The sequence below is a fragment of the Piliocolobus tephrosceles genome, chromosome 12 (assembly GCF_002776525.5).
Source record: "Piliocolobus tephrosceles isolate RC106 chromosome 12, ASM277652v3, whole genome shotgun sequence".
NCBI lineage: Eukaryota > Metazoa > Chordata > Mammalia > Primates > Cercopithecidae > Piliocolobus > Piliocolobus tephrosceles.
Window position 1 is genome coordinate 15,698,858 of NC_045445.1, and position 25,068 is coordinate 15,723,925.

The 25,068-nt window shown below is 39.6% G+C and overlaps 1 protein-coding gene and 1 long non-coding RNA gene across 5 annotated transcripts in view; one reads left to right on the forward strand and one right to left on the reverse strand.

Annotated features, from left to right (window-relative positions):
- FGF13 (fibroblast growth factor 13) overlaps positions 1-25,068 on the forward strand; it is a 561,456-nt gene that overhangs the window by 461,898 nt on the left and 74,490 nt on the right. For 3 of the 4 annotated variants that reach the window (XM_023202562.2, XM_023202566.2, XM_023202567.2), the window contains one exon: positions 23,155-23,265. In XM_023202562.2, coding sequence (XP_023058330.1) covers positions 23,155-23,265 — 111 coding nt within the window. Of the gene's footprint in view, positions 1-20,410; positions 21,258-23,154; positions 23,266-25,068 lie in introns of those variants that run through there. The other variant, XM_023202563.1, reaches the window with a different exon arrangement.
- LOC111536249 lies at positions 15,502-19,983 on the reverse strand. Its single transcript, XR_002729683.1, has 3 exons — positions 19,948-19,983; positions 17,278-17,363; positions 15,502-16,195 (listed from the first exon to the last, which is right to left on the reverse strand). It is a non-coding gene; the product is annotated as an uncharacterized LOC111536249 (long non-coding RNA).

Below are 25,068 nucleotides of genomic sequence, written 5' to 3' on the forward strand. Positions count from 1 at the left end.
GTTATTTACTTTTCTCAGTAGACCTTTTAAAATATGTATCATAGTTATTTTATGGTCCTGTTTGATAATCCCATAACCTGGGCCATCTCAGACTCAGATCTATCATTCGAGTATGTTTCATATATTCTTCCTTTTTTTGTAAGTCTTTTCTTGTTGTTTATCTAATATCTATTTGAAGGCAAGTCACTATGTGTAAAAGAACAGAAACTGAGGTCAATTTTGTCAATGTCCAAAAATAAGAATACCTTTTCTTCCATTAGGTCATTAGTATTTTGTTTGGGATCAGTCTACTCTTAGATTGATCTGGATCTGAGCTTTAGTGACATTCAGTTCACCACAGACTTTACCTTTTTGAAGAGTAGGATCACCATCTTATCTATAGCAATGCTTTAGCTATGAGTACCTGGATGGTTTGTCTCTGTTCTCTTAACACCATACTTCTACAAGCTCTGTGTTCCATAACACAGGCAGGAGGGTGTGTTCTCTCTTACATTTTTTACCCTTCACAACAGTAGCGGGTCAATGGTGTCTCTCAGATGTTATTCCTAGCCTTCCTGTACCATGCACCTAGGACTGGGAGAGGAGGTCTCTCTCAGCCCTTATTCCCCTCTCCCAATAGTAGATAGTCACTATTTCTTACTCATTGTAAAGCCTAAAGTGTGGGAGGGTTTTAACTCATACTTTCTGCAATGTCTTCACTAGCATATATTAGACTTGTGCCTGAGTACCATTATCGCAAAAGTGTGCGAACTCAATATAATGTAAATAAAATATCCACCAGTCACATAATATTCCAAAACTCTGTGCATACTTGACTAAGCAATAATTACACATATTGCCTGGTTAAACCCAGTCTCCAATTTGGATACCAGAGTTTGTTCTTGGTAAATTTTAAATGAAAATAGTCTTTAAAGATTCAAAGGGCAATGGCTCAAGGGATGGAGTACTCAAGGAATGGGAGATACTCCCCAATTACATCTAGATGAGAGATGGCTTCCACTCTGAAACTTTGGATAACCAGGAGTTATAACCCACAGAGCCAAAACAAGAAAGTTGCAAAAATTGTATCACTTGGAGTGGAATATTATCAAATAAGCCATTCCATGATGGATTATGGTTCATAAAAGGCTTTGATCTAATATAAATGTATTTATATTTTACTGCATGTAAGGATCCTCATCAGAGTATTAATTCACGCATTTTTCTTTAGTTTTTGCTAAGTTTGACTTTGGAAAGGATAATATAATATGAAAATAGTGGATGAATAAAAGTCACTGTTAACATATAAGTTTTCCCATCTGTCTTCTTTTTCATATTTATTGTTACGACCTTTTGAACTTGGGAGACATTTTTTGCACACAATCGAAATAAGGAGTTACATGAAAGTAACGTCCAGAGATGAAAGCCTAAAATTGCAGAACGTATATGTTTTTCCATCTCTTTATTGTTCATGTTCACCATAATGCTTTGGGGAACATTCTTTATGGGCTATACTTTCAAACATCTAATTTAAAGACAAGAAAATATTAATCATTAGCCTAGTTCCACGTTTTTCCTAGGTAGATTTCCTTAGTAGAGTACAAAGAATGTATTAGCTTCACATTGATATCCTATGTATTTGTAGGGTAAATCTAGAACTCTTCTCCCCTATAATTAAATAGGGTGAATTTTTTCCACAGTTATTTTCTCTATGCATCTCATTGTATTTCATCGTGTAGAAAGTAATGTGATTATGGGCTTTAGTCAGAATGTTATTTTGTTCACTTAAGATTCATTCTCAGGAAGGTTGAACAAATTTGAATTTCATATGATAGCTTTCTTTATGTGCTTCAGTAACTCTCTCCCTTTATATAAGAGAAAATCTTCTTGTTGAAGAGATCTACAGATCTCTCCGGTGCCTGTGGGGCCTGAACTAGCAGCAGGGGAGGCTTCAGTGAAGGCTACTGCTTCCTGTGCCTCATTAATAGGGGTGCTAGCCGTATTTCCCAGAGAGAATGTTGGTGTTGCAGTTACTAACCCTTTTAGATATTTGATACCGAGTAAAATTTGCCTTATTTCCTAAAGCCTCTGAGTTTTTTAAAAAATGAATCTTACTCCTTTTCTTTATGTGATGTCGAGCAAGTTACTTAGTCTTTCTGAGCATCACTTTCCATATCAGAAAAAATTGAAATACACATAATACCTACTTTGAAGGATTATTGTAATGATTACAGATATGGTTTATAATGAGCTTGGTATTTGGTAGGCACTTACCAACTATGAGCTGTCATTATGGTAGCAAAGCAGAGTGTTAAAAGTAGGGACTCCAGATCCAGACTGTTTGTGACCAAATCCTGGTTCTGATATGTACTAGCTGCTATTTGGGTAAATTGCTTAACCTCCCTACCTCTCAGTTTTATCATCCAAAAGTTAGGAGTAATAACAGTACCTACCTCATCAGTAGGATTAGGTTAATTAATACCTGTGTAAGACCCGTGTTTGGTGCATAGAGTAAGTGCAATATAAGTATTTGCTGTTACTCTTCTCCATTTCAGACAGCCCATAGTAGGGCAAGTTGAGGAGATGGAAGACCATTTGAGGTCTTAACTGAGTATCAGTCATCTCAGTTGGTCTACAGTAGATAAGAGATTATGACTTTTTGTCAAAATGTATGTGCAGATAAAGCTGTCTTTAATAGTATATGTATATCAACAAGAATAACAAATGCAGCAATTACAATTTATTAAGTTTGTACTACAAGTGAAGCACATGCTAAACTCTTTACAAATATTAACCATTTAGTTCTCCCAGTTACCCTAGGAGGTAGACACTACAGTTATTTAAATTTCACAACAGAAAACATTGAAGATCAGAGAGGTTAAATAGCATTCTAAAGTCACATATCTAGTGTGCTACTGGATTGAGATTCACAATTAAATTTCCCAGTTATAAAGCCCATGCTCTTAACTACTCTGCCATATAGTCCACTGTCTTCTGCACTAAGTGGGAAGCTTACCCCAGGGCTTCAGGATTCCTGTGCTGCATGATTTTTTTTTTTCAGTTTGATGTAGCAACTGAAAACCCTCATAACTATTGTCTTTTTGATTAGTGGTGGACTAATTAAATTCAAAGAACTTTCATGTCCATAGGCCTTGGGGGTCATATAACTTAGACCTGTCATTTTATCGGTGTGGAAGTAGATGCCCAGAGTATAGATGGAGCTTTCCTGAAGTTTAAGACTAGTTGGTAGGAAAACTGATACTCAAATCCCAGGATGTTTGTTTCCATCATTCCACCAAGCCTGTAGTTTGAAAAATGGCAATGACAATACAACTTTTACACGACTCAATGCTGTTTCTAGTTATGTGCAAACCCATAACAAATGTTACCTTATTATAATGCGTAGCCCTTACTTTTGCAAATGCAAAGTCATGCTTTGTTCATTACCAATAATATAATATTTTTACAGGAGGGGGTGAGCGGGGAGGAACTTCAAGCTTCGTGAGTACCTAAAAGTAAATATCAGTACAAATACATGCCAAATACCCTTAGGAAAATATCCATTATATTATCAATACTCTTTGCCCTAAATGGCATTTCTCTGCTGCAATCATGAACACCATCTGCAGCCAGCTTCCCCGAAGAAGTACAGACTTGAAATTCATAATGTCTGCTGCTGGCACTCTTAATACTGAAAAATCTTACCGTACTGCTTAGGAAGAACAAGTGTGCAGTTTCTGATTGAATGAGACATAAAGGAGCTGTTCTTGACCCATTTTGACTTCTCGTGCACTGGCTTTTAAATCCAGGGAGTTGTATCCCCTGGATAAATGACCATATCATGGCCTTCGGTAGTCTTTCCTTGTTGCTTTTCTATTAGCAGTGACGAAGGATGTGCATGCTTCTCCTATAGACCTGTTGGTGCAGTTTTATTTATGTACTCAAGATGGTCCTCTTAACTCCAGAAATTATAAAGTTAGAGGGAAAAAAAGAATGACTAAAAAATAGGCCTTATTTTTACATACATCTTTGGAGCCCCATAGTACCACATTACTTATTACCCCATAGTTCGAATTAAGTAGAAACTTTGTTCAGACCAGATGGTCTCTGAGGTGGTTTCCAGATCAAGGTAAGAAATGAAGCAAACTGTAAGTTGTAAAACATATTGAACCATAGCTCACAAAATAGATAAATTGAAGCCAACTATGATGTGCAAGACGTATAAAACTCCAAATATTTTTAATAAACTTATAAAAATGTTTTGAATAATTTTAGGTTTACAGAAAAGTTGCAAATATAGTACAGAGAATTCATATATACCCTTCATCTAGGTTTCCCTAAAGTTAACATACTATGGTACAACTGTCAAAACTAAGAAATCAACACTGGTACATTATTATCAACTAAACCCCTGACATTATTTGGATTTCCCCAGGTTTTCCACTGAGGCCCTTTTTCTGTTGCAGGATTCAATCCAGGATAGCACAGTGCATTTAGTCATTATGTCTCCTCAGTCTCCTCTGGTTTGTGAGAGTTTCTTTGCTTTTTATTGGTTTTTAGCTCAGACTGTTTTAATAGTAATCCACATGGCTTATGCGTCCTAAAGATAAGACCACTGACTATTCCAGCAATTTGCCTAGTTTACGAATTCCAACCTGCATTGTTAAGTACCATACTTAAAAACTTCTGTCCTAAAATGAATTACCTTTGACTAACCCCAGCCTTGAAAACCCTGTAAGTACTCTTTGCTATCTCCTCCTTTTTAACATAGTACTGAGACTCTGTCAAGGGAGACTTTCTCTTGCTTAGTGTGTTTCACATACCCGGCTTTGTATGATCAGCAGGTTTCTCTGGTAGTCTTTGTGTGAGGGCTTTGACAAAAGGGTCTATGATGATACTATTCAATCATCTACTGAATGCAAGGATCCCTTCCACAACATCTGATTGGTACTAGCACAGGTCTATGTGATCCCATGGCCCCTCTATGAACATTGCCAGTGACCAGACATTGATTACCTTTCAAGATAGTCCATGCTACCTACTTTTAGACAATCCCTATTGTTGGAAATGTCTTCATCAAAATGATCCCTAATCTATTTCTTTGCAGCTTCTCTTCATTTTTCCTATTTCTGTCTTCCAGAACATCAAAATATGGGATGGAAAGTAAGCTCCGTGCACAGTTCCACTCAAGTGGTATGCAAGGAGTCGGACACAGTTGGGTGGTCGTAGCTTTTTTCACATAGTGTCACTTGTTAGTTTTGTGAATTTGGGCTAATGACTCAACTTCTCTGGGTCTTAATTTTCTTACCTGATAAAAACAAAACAAACAGAAAAACACCCTACCTCATAGGAGTGTTGTAAAAATGAAAGAAATAACACATATTGAAGCACCTACCACACTGACAAGCTCAGAGAATTCTCTTAATAAATGACAGTTACCTTTTGGTCAGATGATCACCTTGTGAGTACCCAAGATGAAATGTACCTTTTATGTTATATTGCATTATTGTATTATTAGTTCTGCTTCACAGCAGTGAATTCCAACGTTCCCTTCTTGATAACTAATTTCTTAAAAGGTTTAATTTTATTTTTCTGTTGACCTTTTTTTCCCCTCAAGATTTAATTAAGTTGTTACTGAACAGAATTGAAGTGTTAAATAACCTAAGACGATGGGTTTCTAGCATTCATGAATTCCATGCATTGAAACCGGTGAGATTAGTCATGGTAGTGGATGGGAGAGCTTGGCAGGGATTAGCAAATACTCCTGTTAATCAGCAGAATGTGCAAATTAGGCCCTGGCTCATGGCATTGATATAAATCTCCATGGCAACACCAGGGTTAGCTGTTTACATGTGAAGAAGTGATTTCAAAGCTGCAAAGGATGATAGAAATTACTGCAATGACCATAAATAGGAAAAAAACTGAGGAAAGGAGAAGTATTCCCACTTCTTAAAGAAATTCATACAACTTTCTGTAAATTTAGTAGTAGTTTTACCATCTCTGAGCCTCTACTACTGGAAAGTTAATTGACAGTGATATAAACAGAAAGAAAGTAAGAGGGAGTAGAAGAGGGTCTGAAATCATTCACAAAATATACAAAAAAATTGTATACAATTTTTTGTATAAAAAATATACATTTTTTGTATATTTTATGACCTCTGACCAAATAACTGTAAATCAGGATTATTTCCATATCTGTGTGTAGCAGGGCTGTCTGAGTTAGGATCCTAGTTCCACCATTCATTAGCTGTGTGACCTTAGGCAAAATTTTTAATCTCATTGTATCTTTCCTCCTCACCTATAACATAGAGCTAATAATAGTACCTACCTCCGAAGGTTGTTATGAGATTTGAATAAGTTAACATATGCAAAGTATTTGGTACAATGTTTGGCCCAGAGTAAATGCTTGTAAGAATGTTAGCTGCTATTATTATTATCACTGTTATTATTATTCCTGTTAGTTGGCCATAATTCTTGAGTATAGACTACCTTTCTATTTTATACCCTGTAAAGAAACTACAGAGTGGGAAAGGTTATATTTTTCATTTTCTAATTTTGTTTGTGCTGGAAAAGAGACTTGGAAATGTCAGCACTAGAGAGGTTTTATAGACATTATCATTTTCATTTTCAGTACAACACTTAAGAAAATGATAGCTGTGATTCTAGTTGAAACATAGGATCCAAGTAAAACCACTTTATTATTTAAACTCTCATCAAAATCCAGGAGCAGGTGGATATCTATAAAATGTGATGTGATCAAAATTGAATTAGTTTACCTCAGAAATAGAGCTACCTTTTTAAACATATATGTAGCTCTGAAAATTAAACCCAGGCCCCTGTCCTCTCATGGACCAATTTTCTCTGTGGTTTCAGCTCATTTCATCTTACTTGTGTCTGTTGGTTGATTAGGCTTCTAATCCAAGTAGGGTAATTGCCGTAATTCAAGTTTGGATTCAATTTTCAGTGCTTACATTTGATGGGAGATTATTCAAATAGATACTGGGCTGTTTGCTTTGTGAGGTCAAAATTGTTGCTACTTTTTTATTAATGCCAGCAAATCTCTTGCCAGTCACCACACAGTGGTTCAAAAGCTTTTGGAGGCAGCCTAATGGAGCTGAAAGGGAGTGAGACTAGGAGTTAGAAACCTTGGTTGGAAACCCTGCTGGCCTCCTCTTCTATCTGACTCTTGGTCGTTCACTCTGATATTTCTTTGTGTTTCAATTTTATTTTCTTGTGCACCTTTTTGTAAGCCACTTCAATTCTTCTTTGGAATGAGTTAATTAATGAGTTAATGAATGATGAATTAATAAATTTGTTGTGTGCTGTTAAGCAAACCATGACCTCTTGGTGGGACACAATTTTCCGGTTTATAAAAAGACCCGGTTGAAACCTACTCTGCCTACTTCACCAGTTCTCATGCAGATTGAATAAGACATTGGTTGTGAAAGAGTTTCGTGAGACAGAGTATTGTATAATTGTATACTTGTAAAGGAGTATTTTAATATCAGAATATGGCTAAACTATGGACCAACATAATTACTAACCTGATTTAACTTTCCCTTTAACAAGAATCAAACAGTCCTCTGTTTATACTTTAATGCCTGAACATTGCTTCTGTTTGTTATTAAAACATGACCTATGTCCTACATACTCTAACATTTATTGTACATGAACCTACTCATCAAAATGGACCTGTCTTGCATTTCATTGCTTCAGATATCCCCTGTGCGGTTTCCAAAGGGAGAAAGAGTTAGCTAATTCATGTATCCATAAAACTATAATTTATTGGGGCCCCTACTTTGTCTAGATGTGGAGACCCAGAGATGAAGTCCTAATCCCTGCCTCAGTGAGCTCACTATTTAGTGGGAAAGACAGACAAGTAGAAAGAAATTAATCTTATAGTTGTCATTAAATAGCTATATATATATATACATATAGGGACTATGGAACAGATCATTTTTACATGGGAAGTTTGAGGAAGGTATCCCAGAAGAGGTAATATCTGAGATCAATCCTAAAGACTTTGCTAGGTAGGAGGGAATAGAATTTTCAAGGGTATAGCAGTTGGAGTGGCTAAAGGGTATGAGGAGGTTATTTTGGAGAAAGGAAATACTTTGGTATTCCTGAAATACAGTGTGTCAGAGAGTGACAAAAAGTAAGTGTGACAAAGAAATCTGGGTCCCGATACTGGAAGGCTTGTGCATGATGAAGAGCCACTGAATACCTGTTAGCAGGGCATAATGTGATCAGATATGTAGGTTAGAATTGTAGCAGTGAGTAGAGTAGTTTGATCACAGGCAAGACAAGAGACAGAGGAATGCGGTTAGGAGACTATGATGAAATTCAGGAAAGAAATGAAACAAGAATAGATGAATGTCTTAACAATTGGAATTTAGAGGTGCTATGAAGAAGGTAGAACCGTAGTATTTGGTTACCCCTTGGATGTAGAGTGGGAGGAAAGGAAAGAGTTGAGGATAATGCCCAGGTTTCTGGTTTGGTTAAAATAGAAGATGTATCCAGAAAGGGGTGAGATAAAAGAAACATCATTAATCACTACATGGATGAGAGAAGAGGAATCAGTATTGGGAGATAAGTTCAATTTTGGATTTGTTTCGTTTGAGGTCCTGAGGGTCAATTGGGTATAACTATCCTTATATGGAGCTCAGAACTGAGTAGATGAAAGCAGTGGAGACCATTGGAGTTGTCATAGTGTAAACGGTACTTCTCTCCTGCACTATTCATATGGCTGGGTCCATATCATATTTTAAGAGTCAGCAAAATGTTATCTCCTTTTAGAGGCCTTCTCTAACCTTCCAATTTCAGTTAGGTTCTTCTGCATTACTCTTGAATGACATTACATTTTTATAGTAGTAATCACAATTTATAACTAATTATATGTGTGGGTTATTATCTGACTCATTACACTATAATTTTCATGTGGTCAAGATATCTGCTTTGATCACCACTGAATACCTACAACTCCACCTGGCACATAGTAGATGCTCAAAGAACATTTGTAGGATGGATGAATAAAGTCACTAGAGCAAATACCTAGAAAGAAAAGATTGAAGGAGAAAATTAGAGGGTATAGGACAGAATCCTAAAGCACTCATATGGTTAATAAGAGGAAAGGGGAACCAGAAAATGAGACAAAGTAGGAGCAGTCAAATACAGATATGAGGAAAACTAGGAGAGCATAATGTTGGACAAGCCAAGGGGAGAAGGTTCGTGTGTTACAAAGAGAATGGTCAACAGCATCAAACACTGCTGAAAGGTTGTATAAAGTAATGACAGAGAACAAGGCATTGGATATGACAATAAGAAGGTTACTAATCACTTTAGTAACACTAGTTTTAGTGATAATGGTGAAAGTAAAGAATGAATGAGGACTTATAGTCAATATGTTGAATATATTGCTTGCTACTACCTGTTCTACAAAAACACAGAAATAGTGAGTAAAATATTACCGTAAGTCTTTGACAATACGCAAGAGAATTCAAAAGCAAAAAAAGGAAACTGTAGGTGATAGAAATTAAGAAACAATTCAAAGCCTAAGCAAATTACAGCAGTTGAAGTTAAATGGCCATCAGGTGTAGCAGAAGTGGGTATATACCCTGGGACTTAAGTTGAAGTCACAGCCCTGATACAGAGCTCTGAATTTACTGCACAACTCCAGGAGCCAATGAGTCCAATTCAGTTCATGACAAATCAGGGTCCAAGGCCTGGGGACACAGAATGTAAGTGGGGTTTCCATTCTGGGCTGAGAATATAAGATATTGGAACCCACATCTGAACTCATACTATCAATCTGTACTGGGAAATTAAAATAAAAACTGATCTGTAATCAGTGAAACCCATAGAGTGCTGGCAGAGAAAAACACAAAACTATTGAGGTAGATAACTCTACTATCCACGGTTCATGTGGTATTTTACAGAGAACAACTCTCCTGTTCAATGTAAGCACACAGTCGAATTTACAGAGCAAGAAGAGGAATAAAACACCATGGAAGAGTCAGCAGTGACAGTAACCAGAATAATTCAGACTCCAGAAATAAGGCAATATGAAAGAGGCTTTAACATACGTGCATAAGTGTCATCAAAATGTTCAGTAAGATAAAGGAATAAAATTTATAAGCTATGATCAGAACATCATGAAAAAATAGCAGACATATTATCAAACACCAAACAGAAAATGTAAATATGTATATGTATTTAATATATGTGTATATATATTATATATATAACATTTGTGTATATATGTAATTTTGTCATTCATAAAATATTATTGTATAATATATAATATAGTATTTCTATCAATGAAATAAAAAAAAATCAACAGATAAATCCAGCTAAAGAGGGGAGCAGTGAAGCACCCAGATTTTGCAAAGAAAGACATAGAGATGGAACTAGGAAAGAGAAGTAAGGAATCATGAGGGAGAGACTAAATAAAATGAATATTTTATCCATTATTTCTGTGTTTTGTGGAAGAATAGGTAGGATGCACCTAACAGAAGTTTCAGTAGAACAATAGAGATTTAAAGAGAGGCAATAAGTAAAGAGTTGATAGCTAAATTTCCAGAATTGAAGCACAGCAATACAAAAACTGATAAAGCACAATTGAAGAGGAATACAGTGAGCAGGGAAATTTTCAATATGTTTTCAATATATTCAAATACCAACCAAATCCTAGTTGTTTCTCTCCTGTAGGAATATTGAAATCTATATAGATGAATTACTGGCATGACCTGGCTTGGACAACCTTTTCACACAATCTTTAATTTGTTAGCTTAAAGTTTTATCATCATAAAATTATTTATTGACTGCCCAAGTGAAAAATGTCTGGTCTCCAACTTCAGTTATATCAGGAGAATGGCTGACTTACACATGGCATACATGCCAATGTAATTTTCATTTTTATTGGCATCTTTCTAAACGGATTACTTCTACTGGTGCCGGTCAGAAATCAGTAACAACTGTATACTTGGCCATCAGTGTTGACAATATGTGCTGAATGCGATCAGCAGGAAAAAGAAGACAATCTTTTATAAGCAAGGAATAAAAACTTACAAATGTTCATCAGAATATCCACATGGCACAGTCGATTTCTCCCAGTCCCCAATGGTTGATGTTCAAAGTGTAGGGATATAAAAATCTAAAGGTTTTGCAAGTGCTTTAAGCTGAGGGAAAGTAATATGGCCTAGTAAAAAGAATACAGTACCAGGAGTCAGTCGAAATCCAGGTTTGAAGTCTGGCTTTACCTAATTTCGTTCCCCAACTTCTGAGCTTCTTCCCATCCTCCCACATTCATCTTCAGTGACAGGTTTTGTTTTCTGAAGCTGGACTCAATTCCTGCCTTCCTGCCCTCCTGCCCACGGAGTTAGCGGTGCCCTCTTTGGGCTCTGAAAACACTGGATATTTCGTATCATTCTTAAAGTGCTTGTCACACTTCTGTTTTAGTGAACTATTGACTTCTCTTTCTCTTCCACTTGAGGCCAGGGACAGTCACCGGAGAGGGGCAGTAGAGTCATTTTTTAAAACATGAGATATAAAAATCAGCATGCATGGATTCAAATTCTGACCACCACTCCCTACACTAATGAATGCATTACCCTTTCTTCGTCTCCGCTTGTTAATCTGTAAAATGGGGATAAGTCCATAAGGTTATTTTAAGTATTAAGAGAGTAAACAAAGATAAAGTACAATAAGTCCTCGCTTAAATGTCATAAATAGGTTCTTGGAAACTGCAACTTTAAGTGAAATGACACACAGCAGGTCTTCAAATAATGTCATTTCCTTCAATATTGTTTCCTCATAATGTTAATGAGAAAAAATTTTGGTTTCGTTATGACATTTCGCTTAAAATTGCAGTTTTCAAGAACATATCAATGCCACTAAGTAATGATTTATTGTACTTTGAATAGTGCCTGGAGTAGAGTTGGTGCTCAATACATTAGAGCTATTAGTATTTTTGTATCCTTCAGGTCTTAGCTCAGTACTTGGCAAATAGTTCTCAGTAAATTGTGAATGAATAAATTAATGAATGAACAAATGAACAAATGGCCCAAGCCAAATGTATTTAACTTCTCTTGCCTCAGATCTCTTCTCTAAAATGAAATCTTTAGGTGAGCATCAAGGTTCCTGTTAGGAAATCAGTTTCTAAAATTGCTTTAGGCCTTCAGTGGTTGCAAGAAAACTTACTAAATAAGTTCAGTCAGTTGACCGTACTTTTAACTGTTTGTCAGAAGGGAAAAGATAGAGCAAATTAGCTAGAATAGATATTGGAGAAACTCCTAATTACAAAAGGATAGTCATGGGCTTCCTAGTATGGAAGTGAATACACTGTGTATAACATTTTTCTCTCTTTTGGCTGAACTTAAGCTTCCTGTAGCTAAAAACAGATGGCACAAAAAAGCTTACAGTGTGGAAAGCCAGGTTTTCCTATATGAAAAGAACTGAGTGTTTGGAGTGCTTTAACTTCTTGTCTCTGCTAAGTAGTGATGGAGAGAAAGGCTGGGAAGTGTCCTTTGGGTCTCATAGCATTCCAAAGTCCCAGATTACCTGAGTTAAAACAGGTTCCAGTGTCAAACTATTTCTTGGGCTAGGAAACATAGAATAACATTAAGTAGTGATTTATAACCCTGTAATTTTCATGAGAAAGTTAGCAATGTTTTCTTTAAATATTGCTCTAAGAAGTTATTGAGTGTTATGAACTGTGCTTATAACTAGAAATAGATCATATGTATTATTTTTATTTCATAATTCAGTTTTGTTAAAGAAAAAAAACTGATTAGAAAATCACACTATATTTCATCTTGTTCAGTCCCCCAAGCAAAAAGATAGTCACATCCAGGCAGCACTGTTGAGCAACCCAAATTCCAGACCCACTGCCAATGAGGAAAGAAGTGGTATTTAAAGGTCTGGCCTTGTACACATAAACTGTACTTTTTGGCTAAGGATCCTTAGTTTAAATACTTGCACTTCCACTTATGTACTAGCCAGGAAACCATAATCATATCACTTAGTCTTTCTAGGCTTCGTTTTCCTCACCTTTGCAATAGCAATAATGATAATACGTACCTTACATGTTGTTGTAAGGATTAAAGGGAATAAGGTTATAGCACTTAACAAGTTGCTTGTCCAATTATAACCATAGTATTTATTGAGTGTTATCACCATTTCCAACCCCAGTTTGGGGAAAAACAAATCTAAAGCAGAGGGGAGAGCTTAAAAATCATCTAGGGCATCTGCACAACTTTCAGGTGGGTTATTAACCTGCCTTTCATCTCCTCAGAATATGGAGGATAGTATTTTCTCTGAATATACCAGGTCCTTCTGTCCAAATCTTGGTCAGTGTCTGAAAAGAGTTGTGTTGAGACTCTTAATCCTGAGGGAACACTAAAGTATTTTCCCATTACCTCTGTGTTGCTTTAGGAAATATAAATTCTTGATGGGAAATTGGGGTAAAACAGTGCCATTGGCAAGTAGGAAATCCACCAGTGTTCCTTAATGCTGGTTGTGAATCTTGCCTCCATATGCTAAATAGTAACAGACACTAGATCATTTGCCCACGCCGCATTCCTCTCCTCAAATCCTGAGTTTAGGTCACCTTCCAGTAACTTTATTTCCTGAATTGGCTTAAATCCAGAAAAATTAGGTTGTCTGTTTTTGCCTCAAATCCTCCATCATTTTTTCCCCTAGCTTTTCATTTAGATTGCCTAGTTCACTGGGCAAGAAATGAACCCAGTGTTACAGATACTTTGCCTCTGATTCTTGTACATTTTTAGGCTGCCATAAATGTCTCACCAGAGAAACACCTCATTTATGTTTGTTAGCCATCACTTAGTTCATAAAATAGAAATTGTTCCTTCAAGATCTTCAAATATTATTGAGTAAAACAGAATCAAATTCACTTAGAGAACCTGATGCTTTTCTTGGCTCTAGACACTCTGTCACCACTGAAGCAACCCAATTGATTAATAATACACTTATTGTGTCTACAAAGTGTTATCTGCAAGTTGGATGAGAGAAACTTTAGGAAATGAATGTGACTGCCTTGATCCACATGCTCCAGGTTCATCCAGTATGATCTTCCAAAGGCAAAAGCACTAACAATCAGCTTTGTGCTTTGGTTCACAGGTAATTTCCAGCGCTTTGGGAGGCCAAGGTGGGAGGATCACCTGAAGCCAGGAGATAGATAGAGACAAGCCTGGGCAACAAAGAAAGACCTTAGCCTTAGAAAAAAAAGTAGTTAAATGTGGTGGCATGTGCCCATAGTTGCAGCTACTTGGGAACTGAGGTGGGACATGGCTTGAGCCCAGAAGTTAGAAGTTACAGTGAGCTGATCATACCACTGCACTCCTGACTGGGTGACAGAGAGAGCAGGTCTCAAAAAAACAAAACAAACAAAAACAACAACAAAAGCACTAGCAATCCCCATGTCCCATCAGAGGGAACCTTTGCCTTCTCATAATGGTGTTACTGCCCCTTTCCACTTTCCCTGTGATTACTTCTTGGTGGCAGGTCATGGTTATACAAATAGTAGTATAGTTTTTATGATAGAATGATAGTCTTAATGGAAATCAATCCACATACCCACCTAGATAGAAAAGGTTTTTGTTGTATTCATAAAAGCTTTTATAGAAGAAAAATCAGCAATCAATTATAGTATTTAACAACCCTCCCTGGAAAGAATGTTTTCCTTGTACGAAACTTAAATCCCCACATATTAAAGCTTAAGCTCATTTCCTTGTGTTCTCTCCTCAAGATTAAGAGAGAAACCTCCACCCCAGAAAGCTGCTATTTCTCTCCAGGTTTTCTTGATTAAATGGCCAAGCAGGTAATCAGAGGCCTTGAACCCTCGATGTTGCAGCTGCTATGGCTAATTAAATGGTGAAGTGCTGAATTCACGGACATGATTAATACCATCAGGGCGTTTTATGGCTTTAATGTTCATAAATTATGACTGAACAATGAAATTTTTATGTGGGTGATAGGATTTTTCTTCTTAAGGATCACAATTAATCAGTGTTTTCTCAATTGATTTTAAATATAAATCAAAGGTAGCTTCAGTAAATTCTATAGCTTAAGTATTTAGAGAATGATCTCAGAGACAGGACATAATGAAGACCAAGCCACCATCCTAGTGTGATGCAAGCCTAAGGTCTTGTGGATTTTCATTCTAAATGCAATTCAGGAGGGCCAATCAGTTTCTAAAAGGATGGTTCTGGAGACCTTTGTTTCTGAAGTGTAACTCCCGTAAATGATCTAATCTTTGCCAGCTAATATATGTGTCAGGGCATGTAACAGAATATAGTAGTCACTCTTTCTTTACCTGGAATTCTAGTGTGACACTAACAAGATTTCCTTAAATTGCATTTTTCTTCCTGGAGTTAAGTGTCAAGAGTCTATTTCTTTTCTTCCTTTCTTTTTTCTCTATTTTATTTTATTTTATTTTATTTTATTTATTTTTATGTTATGTTATGTTATGTTATGTTATGTTATGTTATGTTATGTTATGTTATGTTATGTTAGAGGCAGGGTCTTACTCTGTCACCCAGGCTGAAATGCAGTGGCAGGATCATAGCTTTTTGCAGCCTGGAACTCCTGGGCTCAAGGGATCCTTCTGCCTCAGCTTCTCAAAATGCTGGGATTACAGGTGTAAGCCACTGTGCCTGACTGGCTGAAAAGAGCCTATTCTGTTAGCTTTTCTCTAATCTCCTCATTTGTATTTCTATCCAGTTGTTTCTCTGAGCCTTTGTAGATAGACCACAAAAGGTGGTACTTGGCTACCTCATCTCATAAATACTCCCTCTGCTGCCTTACTTAGTGAATGGGGAGATCCCAGTGTTACTCGACCTTGGTGCATTTGAATCTGCCAACGTTTCCTTTCTTTGAGCTCATCATCAGTCCTTGACCTGGTAACTTGCCACTCAGATATTTTGGTGAACTGTTAGTGTAGAAGGAGAACAAACTGGCAAGTGATTCTGAGTGAGCTTATCTTCACATAGGAAGGGTGTTTGAAACCTCTCATTTTCAGAATTTCAGAAAGACAGTCAATTCCTTTCTGCTCAGAATGGACTGAGGCTGCTCCCGGTTAGGCTGTCTGAGTTCTCTCATTTTTACTCATCACAGTCACATCTGTCTGGGTTTCTGTCTCTCTCCTGGAGATGCCTCTTGAGAGCAGGTCCCCTCAGCTTCCTTACAGCTCCTCTGAGGCCTGCCAAAAGAGATTGGCAGAGAACGATCAGCATTCTATGCCTAGATAACTCACATACCTCTCTCTGAAAAGAATGCTAAAACCTAGTTCTCAAGTGAACCCACGAGGAGTGGAATGAAAGGGACTTTTGCATTTTTCCTTGGAATCCAATTTAGAATTTATGTTCTCATGGGGTGGGAAGAGAACAGAGAGATGAGAAGTATGAAGAGGGGAAGATAAAGAAGTAGGAACAGGAACATATGGGAAAAATAATCAGAGGCTCCCAGAGCCAAAAGGACTTTAAGGAACATATCATCTGGAGGTTTCCAAACATTTTGTTTTTAGTACCAGAATCTTTTCATTTTTATTTTTTACCTAAGAAATCATACAGTGCGCTCCACTATATAAAACAGATGAAAAGAGAAATAGAAATAAACAGTTGAATGAAGAGAGTTAAAATAGATGAAATCTACTGTTGAAACATTGGCGAGGGAACTTTTATTACTTTTCATTACTTTTAGAGTGCTGAAGAATACAAAGTGAAAACTGCCAATCTTGTCTAAGCATTACTTTAAAGATGGGGAAACTGAGGTCTGTAATATGGAGACATGACATACTCAAGGTCACACAGCGAATTAGTGGCAGACATAGGATTAAAACATATGTTTCCAGCCTGCCAGGCTATAGAACTCTTTAGGAGTTGAGTTAGAAAAAGAAGCTAAGAATGCTTTCTTTCTGAATATGGTCAAAAAAAGAGGTTGGTGGACAATGCAATGGGAGAGAGGACACCTGGGAGAAACAAAGGAGAATAGACCCTACATTAGAATAGAGCACAGAAGAGTTTGAACCACCAGGGATAAGCAGAGATAATTGAAATTTACAAATATGAAGGAGATCCAGGAAGTTCCATAGCAAAGTCACAATGTGAACTGCTAGGAACAAATCAAAACAGGAGAAAAAGGGATTTGTAAATAGGTGTCAAAAGAGAATTCTTTATTACTTCCCCTACACAAATGTCATACTATTGGCCCAGGAAGGCAGTGGGACAGCAAAGAAAAGCAAAATATGCTTCTCTAGGATTGGCTGCAATTCTTTCATTATACTTTCTCAAGATACATGTGACTTTGGCATAGTTTCCTGTTGGAGATTTGAAAGTAATATTCACATTCGTCTCTGAAATTTTAAGCTCCTGGGAAATAGACATGAGAGTTAGGAAAACACGAACATATCTGCTGTCTGTGTGTGTGTGTGTGTGAGTGTATGTGTGTGTGTGTGGTGGAGTTTCACTCTTGTCGCCCAGGCTGGAGTGTGGTGGCCTGATCTCGGCTCACTGCAACCTCTGCCTCCTGAGTTTAAGCAATTCTCCTGCCTCAGGCTCCCGAGAAGCTGGGACTACAGGCAAGCGCCATCATGCCTGGCTAGTTTTGTATTTTTAGTAGAGACAGGCTTTCACCGTGTTGGCCAGGCTGGTCTCAAACTCCTGACCTCAGGTGATCTGCTCACCTCAGCCTCCCAAAATTCTGGAATAACAGGCATGAGCCACTACGCCTGGCCAATATCTGTATTATGAATGGTTAAGTTCATTGAGCAATATGATTTGGACCCAATTTCAAAATGGTTTTCTTTCACTTTCTGCCCCAGATTGAATTTACCCTCTGGTCACAGACCTTTGTGAGTTCTCTTAGTAGAAGAGAGAGGAGAATGAATGAGGTCTGTAGGCAGATAGATCACAGAGAGATGCCCCCTTCTCAAGTCTCACTGATAATGTGCCATGCATTTTCCTGTTCATGAAGACAGAAGATTCAAGGGGGGCAGGGGATAAAAAGACAGAAATACCTTTTGTGGGTTGGCAGGAACATGTGATAGAGGGAGAGTCTGTTTCCCCCTCCCCCGTACTCTTCATTTTTCAATATTATACAATTTAATCAAGGAGAGAAGGATTAGAGCAATGAAAGACATCTACAAACATGTGTAGAATCACCTGGTTATCAGCTTTGGCCCAGTGGTTCCATGAGCTCTTGTGGAGTAGACAGGAGTTAGAACCAAAAGGATGTATTTACAGTTTGCGTTTGCAAATTTGTAATAAATGCCCCCGCCATTCTTATTATATATTCCTGAAGTCTTCTCGGAGTCTGTTTACCCCTAATATGTACCACAGAGTGGCCACATCAATAATTCTACAGGCATCCTGAAAATACCTTATGAATTGTGTTGGCAGAAGCAAACAGTGAGGGCTATCTGAGAGGAGAAGTGGAGGAAAAAGGGTGTGGGAAAGCCCTTATGATTTTCTCAATACTATCTCTCCTACTAAGGTCTATCCCCTTCCTGAATCAGAACTTCATCCTTCTTTAGCTTTTGCATGCCTGATCTGGGTCAGGGTCCCAACACAGAAATGAGAGTAGGAACAAAAGGCCCTTGGGGTTGGTGCTCAGCAAAAGGTAAAGACATGAAGAGAATAGCAGAGACCTTGTACCTGTTCATCACCCACCCCAAATATTTGGGCCCGATCAAAGCTTCTCCTGACCCCTCTTTATGTAAGACATTTCCCTTCATGGTATCTGGAATTTAAACAACAATCACATACATTTTGAACTAGGAAGTAGCCTCCTACTCTTCAGAATCAATATCCATCGGTCATTCATCAGGGATTTATTTTTCCCCGTGAATCAAAGTTTAAAGAAGTGGATACTTGAATAGACTCGAGGTGTTAAAACTCTCGTCTACCTTGTCCTCCGTTTTCATTTGGGAAAGCCAAAAGCACAAAACAGTAGGTAGAAAATGTCAGACCCTTTGGCATCATTCTCCTGTAACTATGAGTCTCAGCCCACTGCAGCCTTTACCCCAGTCTACCTTGCAGACACACAGTGGCGCTTCTGATGGAGCAAGAGACATTTCAAGATTGGGGAGAAGTGGAAGGAGGGGTAGCAACAGCTTCCCCTGTGAAGCAATGGAATCTACAGGAGGGTCCAGTAATTCAGCTCTTATGTTCTAGGAAGCCTGAAAGCATTTCAGCGTTGCTGAGTCCGAGCGTGTTTGTTGGACGGTCAGGCAGGGAAAAAAGGGCTGGAGTCTGAAGATAAGCTGAGAATCTGCTTTTGCATCTACATTAGTTCTGAGAAGAGGTGATGGGGGTGCCATGCAGGAGTTCAGTAAAGACGGTGTAGAGCTGCCAGGTAGTAGAGCTGCTCTATTTTGCTTCCTATTTGGCCTCAGAAATCAAGTAAAATAGTCAAATAATTGTGTCTGTTTGAAGGCAGGGATGTAGATAGGCCATTTCTCTTCGCTGCATTTCTGGCCTCAAAACCTCTTCTTTCTTTTCCTCCAGAATAAAATATAACGCAGGGAGAGGACAGAACTTGTTAATAGAGTGAGGCCAGTGAAAAGCCAGACTGGTTCCTGAATTGGAGGGAGGGAGTCTGCCTGACTTTGGAGGAGCAGAAAAAATTAAGTTAGGAGATTAGAAATGGGCCACGGCTTAAATAGAGGGGTTCGACTCTGCATTTCCCAGACACGTAGTGCTCATGGTACACGACCCAAGCTCTCTGCTTGAATCCCAAATCTGAGCGGACAGATAAGGGGGCGTAGAGGAAAAACAGGTTTTGGACCCTACAAATTGGCTTGAAATGAAAAGTCAGCAAAAACCACTGGGTGGCAGCGTGGTGTGCGGGCGCAGCTCTGCAGTGCCTGCTTCTGCTGCTGCCGCTGGGGCTGAACCCGTCTGGGGACTCTGGCCTCCTCTCCTGAATGGCTACAAGTGTCGCCAAGCAAAATACCTCTGCGCGGGTGTGTGAGGGTTCTCCGGGTTGTTGGTGCGTCCAAGCCTGAGGCAGGGATCTGGCGAACTTCTGAGGGGCTCCAGCCCGAGCACAATCTGGTCAGCTCAAACACTAAGGAAACACCCCCACCACGCCATCCCCCAATGCCAAGCAAACCCACGCTTCGTCAGCCCAACTACCTCATCCCGGTTCCTCCTCCATCACTGTTTCCTCCCGAAGCTCCTTTCGGGAAAAGGAGGGGAGAAGGATTTGGACGATGGGGCAGCGCGGAAGCCCCTACAGGTGTTAGCCGGCACGGCCTGCCGGGGACTTGGGGGGTGGGGGTGGGAGGGGCGGCCTGCGGCTCCGAGCCCACGGGCTCAGCTCCGGGAGGGAGGGGCCGCCGCGGGAGGGGGCTGCAAGGAGGCTGTCGCGCTGTTCTGGAGGGTGCCTGCGGCGGCTGAATTCCTGTGCTGCGACTGTGCCGCGCCCAGAGCAGCAGCAACAGCGAAGATGCGAGGCCATTACCTGTTTGATCCCTGTCGGAAAGCTGGCACGGGCCAACTTTTCCCGATTATCACGCAGAGAAGTTGCAAGGACTAGTGGAAGACTCGGAGGGGCCAGGGCGAGGGCGCGCTCCCCCGCGCGCTGCCTCCTCCCTCCTCCCTCCGGCCGACCGGGCTCCCGGCCTGTCTCCCGCCCGCGCTCACTCCCTCCGCCCGCCTCCCTCCTCTGGCCCCCTCCGCGCGGCACAGGGCGGGGGGGTGCCGCGAAACTCCGACCCGAGCCACTTGGACTTGCACAGTGTCCTCGGGGCGTAGGGGCCGACCGCACGCAGTCGCGCAGCGCTGCCTCCGCCTGCCAGTCTCGCCCGCGATCCCGGCCCGGGGCTGTGGCGTCGACTCCGACCCAGGCAGCCAGCAGCCCGCGCGGGAGCCGGACCGCCGCCGGAGGAGCTCGGACGGCATGCTGAGCCCCCTCCTTGGCTGAAGCCCGAGTGCGGAGAAGCCCGGGCAAACGCAGGCTAAGGAGACTAAAGCGGCGAAGTCGCGAGACAGCGGACGAGCAGCAGAGGAGAAAGAGGAGGAGGTGAACCCAGAGAGGGGCAGCAAAAGAAGCGGTGGTGGTGGGCGTCGTGGCCATGGCGGCGGCTATCGCCAGCTCGCTCATCCGTCAGAAGAGGCAAGCCCGCGAACGCGAGAAATCCAACGCCTGCAAGTGTGTCAGCAGCCCCAGCAAAGGCAAGACCAGCTGCGACAAAAACAAGTTAAATGTCTTTTCCCGGGTCAAACTCTTCGGCTCCAAGAAGAGGCGCAGAAGAAGACCAGGTCGGAAAGGGTTTTTGCTTTCTTTTCCCCATACTTTACGAGTGAGGTGGGGGCGGTGGGGAGCAGGTATGTAGCGTAGGTGAGTTTGTCGGTGGCCCATCTTGTGCAGAAGAGGCCACCTAGCCTGTGTGCGTGCGTGGGAAGACGATGGCTTTCTTGCCTCCGTAACAGTAACACGCTTGCTGCATTGCAACTGCCCTGGGACAGGCGCAGAGCCTGGGGGCATACTCTGCCCTGGGAGGCTTGCCCTCAGCTTCGGACATGTCACATATGTGCATGCCCGGTGGGCTGTGGGCAGGCGTGACCCAGACATGGCTATGATGTGTGTGGCGTGGAAATTGCAGGCGCAGAGCTGGGCAGACACCATCCTCCCGCCCCAGGAGAGCCTGGGGAATCCCTCTCTTACCTTTATCTCTGCCTGTCAGCCCCTTCCCCTCCAGCTTCCACCTCCAAGGGATGTGGGCTTCTGCTGTCTAGGCACTGCGTTTCTTTGATTACTTTTAAGCTTTTGGGGACAGACTTGACTTGTGGTGCAGCTTCGAAATGTTTGCTGGGGCGGGGGGAGGGGGGATTTCTAGAACCTTGCTGCAAAGAGCTTAGAGATTTGGTTAGACTAGTATAATTTGGTTACATGCTACTAAAATGCGGTGTTGAAGAGGGAATTTAAACTCATAGCCAGATTGTGGGTGCTTTTGAACGTTTTCGGTGGTACGAGTAGCGCGATATTCCAGCGACTGGAAATTCAGCTCTAGGTGTCAGGTTGCGTCAAGGTAGACCTTCAAGCGAGCATGCAGTTTATTTGCCATTCTCAACCAAATGAATCTTTTACACTCTTTTCTACCTTTTACTAGATAAATATTACAAAAAAAAAATAAGACTCACCGATCTGTTATTTCTCCATTTATGTGTGCTACACACCCTGGGGTGGAAAAGGAGACATAACGTTTTCTGTTTGCACAAAGTTTTTAATGCATTAACTGTAAATTAAGCATGTTTCAAAAAAGGCTTAAGTGGTTGCAAAGAATGATTATGTGGCTCGAATAATCACATAAATATTATTTCAGCGCAGGTGTCTGTATTCAGTAAAAGAAAATTTTGGATAACATGGCTGTTACTGGTAAATTAGACACTTGATTAATCTATGGTTATTCATAATTGAAAATAATTTTAATTAAGAATTCCTATTTTTGATAATCACACTTCTGATAGGAAATTTGAAAAATTAGTGTGCACTGATTTTTTTCCTTCCCACCAACAAAAACGCTGCTCTTTTCACACACATTTTCACTCATGGTAATTAATATGACAAGATGTGTTAATGGGTTGTTGTATCTCCCTCCTCCCTTTTTTGATATAAAAGGCTCCATTTTCCAGATACAGTTTCCTTAATGGGGTTCCAGGTTGTTTATGCATTTTCTACCTTCTTAGAATAAAGGAGATTATTTATTCAAATTGTGGTCATTCTGAAGGAAATCTTTGCTCGTGGGTTTTTGGTCCTTGGTTGGTTGGCAAACAACTTGGAATTATCTTTGTATTTCTCCTTTTTCTTTCACATGAAAAGTAGCACAATTTCAAAAGGCATAATAGCCGTTTGCCATCCCATTACAAATACTCAATGAGATAGAGTTCCACTCTATAAACCAAAGGACAGGTTATCAGAAAGTATAGACACTTTCAGAAGCTTTACCAATGTTTCCAGGTAGAAATAAAATGTTTCTTTAGTTTGGAAATTTATTCTTAAACTCGGAGTTTGTTTTCTTTCTTCCAGACACTTTAAAAGTGTAGTTTGACTTATTCCATTAAGATTTGTAACTGAAATTAGAAATTGAAATTCCGAGTCTTTTCAACTACATAGGCACAATTTATCAATTGATCCAAACCATTGTTCTCTTTGCAGAGCCTCAGCTTAAGGGTATAGTTACCAAGCTATACAGCCGACAAGGCTACCACTTGCAGCTGCAGGCGGATGGAACCATTGATGGCACCAAAGATGAGGACAGCACTTACAGTAAGTGACTGCAAAATAAATAGTATATGCCAGTATGTTGTTAACATTCTGTTCTTTTTATTTATTTTAAAAATAAATACGCTTTCCTAAATCCTGAATTGAATGCAGAATATAATCACACTACATAATCCTGTTTACACAGGTTAACCTAAAGAAAGTTGAGTATGAGTCTAAGATAGTAAACTAGGGCAAATAATGTTGACACCATCTGAAGAATAATCCAAATGTCATCTCCATGGAAATCTAGATAGATTTATGGCTATCCTTTGGATTTTATTACGTTTTTCCCACAGAAAATTTACTCAGCCACACACTGATCCAGAAATAGCATGTTATCTCTACTCTTAAGAACCGGCCTTAACCCAAGAGAGAGGAGTAGTTTCATACCACGAAAATTCATCATTACAAGCTTTCACTTCTGCTCCCTGCTCCACACACACACTGATAACTCTGAGACTAGTGGAATTTAAACATTGAGATACCTCCACAGGTGGGTAAAGGGATTTCTTTTAGTTCTTTCTTTTTAACCATGGTTTAAGACCAAATTGGAGACTATAATGGTGGGCCTAAAATAGAAACACATAAAAAATAATTGGGTTTTATTTCTAATTATTGAAGGAAGGTGATTCCAAGATGTTACATAACCTTTAATTACGTGTTTTATTTATTTGGAGTAATAAAAATATAAACACAAATAGCGCGGGCTTCTCTTCAATGATAATTGATGTTTTCTTGCAATATACAGATTTCTGGAGACGTATTAAATATTCCACAGGGCTAAAACACCTAGTTCTCACAATTTTTTTTGTTTTCTCCAACTACTGAATTTTTCTCAAACCCTTTGATAATTTCCCGGTCATAATCCCATTGTCGGCTGAGAAAATAGCCAAGGAAAGTAGGTCTGAATGCTAAGCAGTATACTCTGCAGCTTTTTAAGAGATGTATGGCTACGGCAATGCCATTAACAAGGGTCTCAATAACTATAAAGAGTTTCCCACCTTTTAGGAATGCTTCGGGGGGGATGGCCAATCTATAACCTCAAGAGAAAGTCACTTTTAATTACCATTGAAGAAAGCTTTGTTGGTATGGAGGATGAAAAAAAAACCTCATATTAAATGGTTCTTCACTGTTTTGCAAAAGTCACTGTTGTGACATTAAAGTTTTATAGTGAATTCTAGTTGTTCTTTTATGCACACTCTTCTCTTTGAAACTATTAGGGCAAGTGTAACTAGAGGGCTTTACTGTAATCAAATAACAGACGCTAGTGCGTAGTGATGATCTGCAATAAAACATTCCCGTAAGTTATTGTGCAAATTGATATTTGGGGAAGGAATTAGGGGATGTAAGCTGCCCTGCTTTCCAGACTGCCTCAGGAAAATGGGTCTGTTGAGCATTATTGAAGGGAAGTTCATGATTAGCTGCCAGTGAGCCTATCCAGTCACGTTTCTTTCCCCTTTTTAACATCTCTGGGTACAAATCAGAGAAGAAATATTTTGGGGCTGGTATTCACATGTGTTTCCTGAAAGGAAATTAAAAAAAGAAAAAATAGACAATTCATGTGCTGTGTCCTATTAATGGCAATATACCAAATTCATCAAGATCACACTCTAAGTAATCATTTTAGGAGATACACACCCACACCACACACACATATATCAAGGCTCCATTTCTTACTGTGGAGCTTTAAATCATACAGTAGGTTTTACTCTTCAGTTCCTACATATACATAGCTTCTACCTTTGGTTGTCTTATAACTGACTGGTATGCATGGCATCTCTGTGTACTACTAATGATATTGAAAGA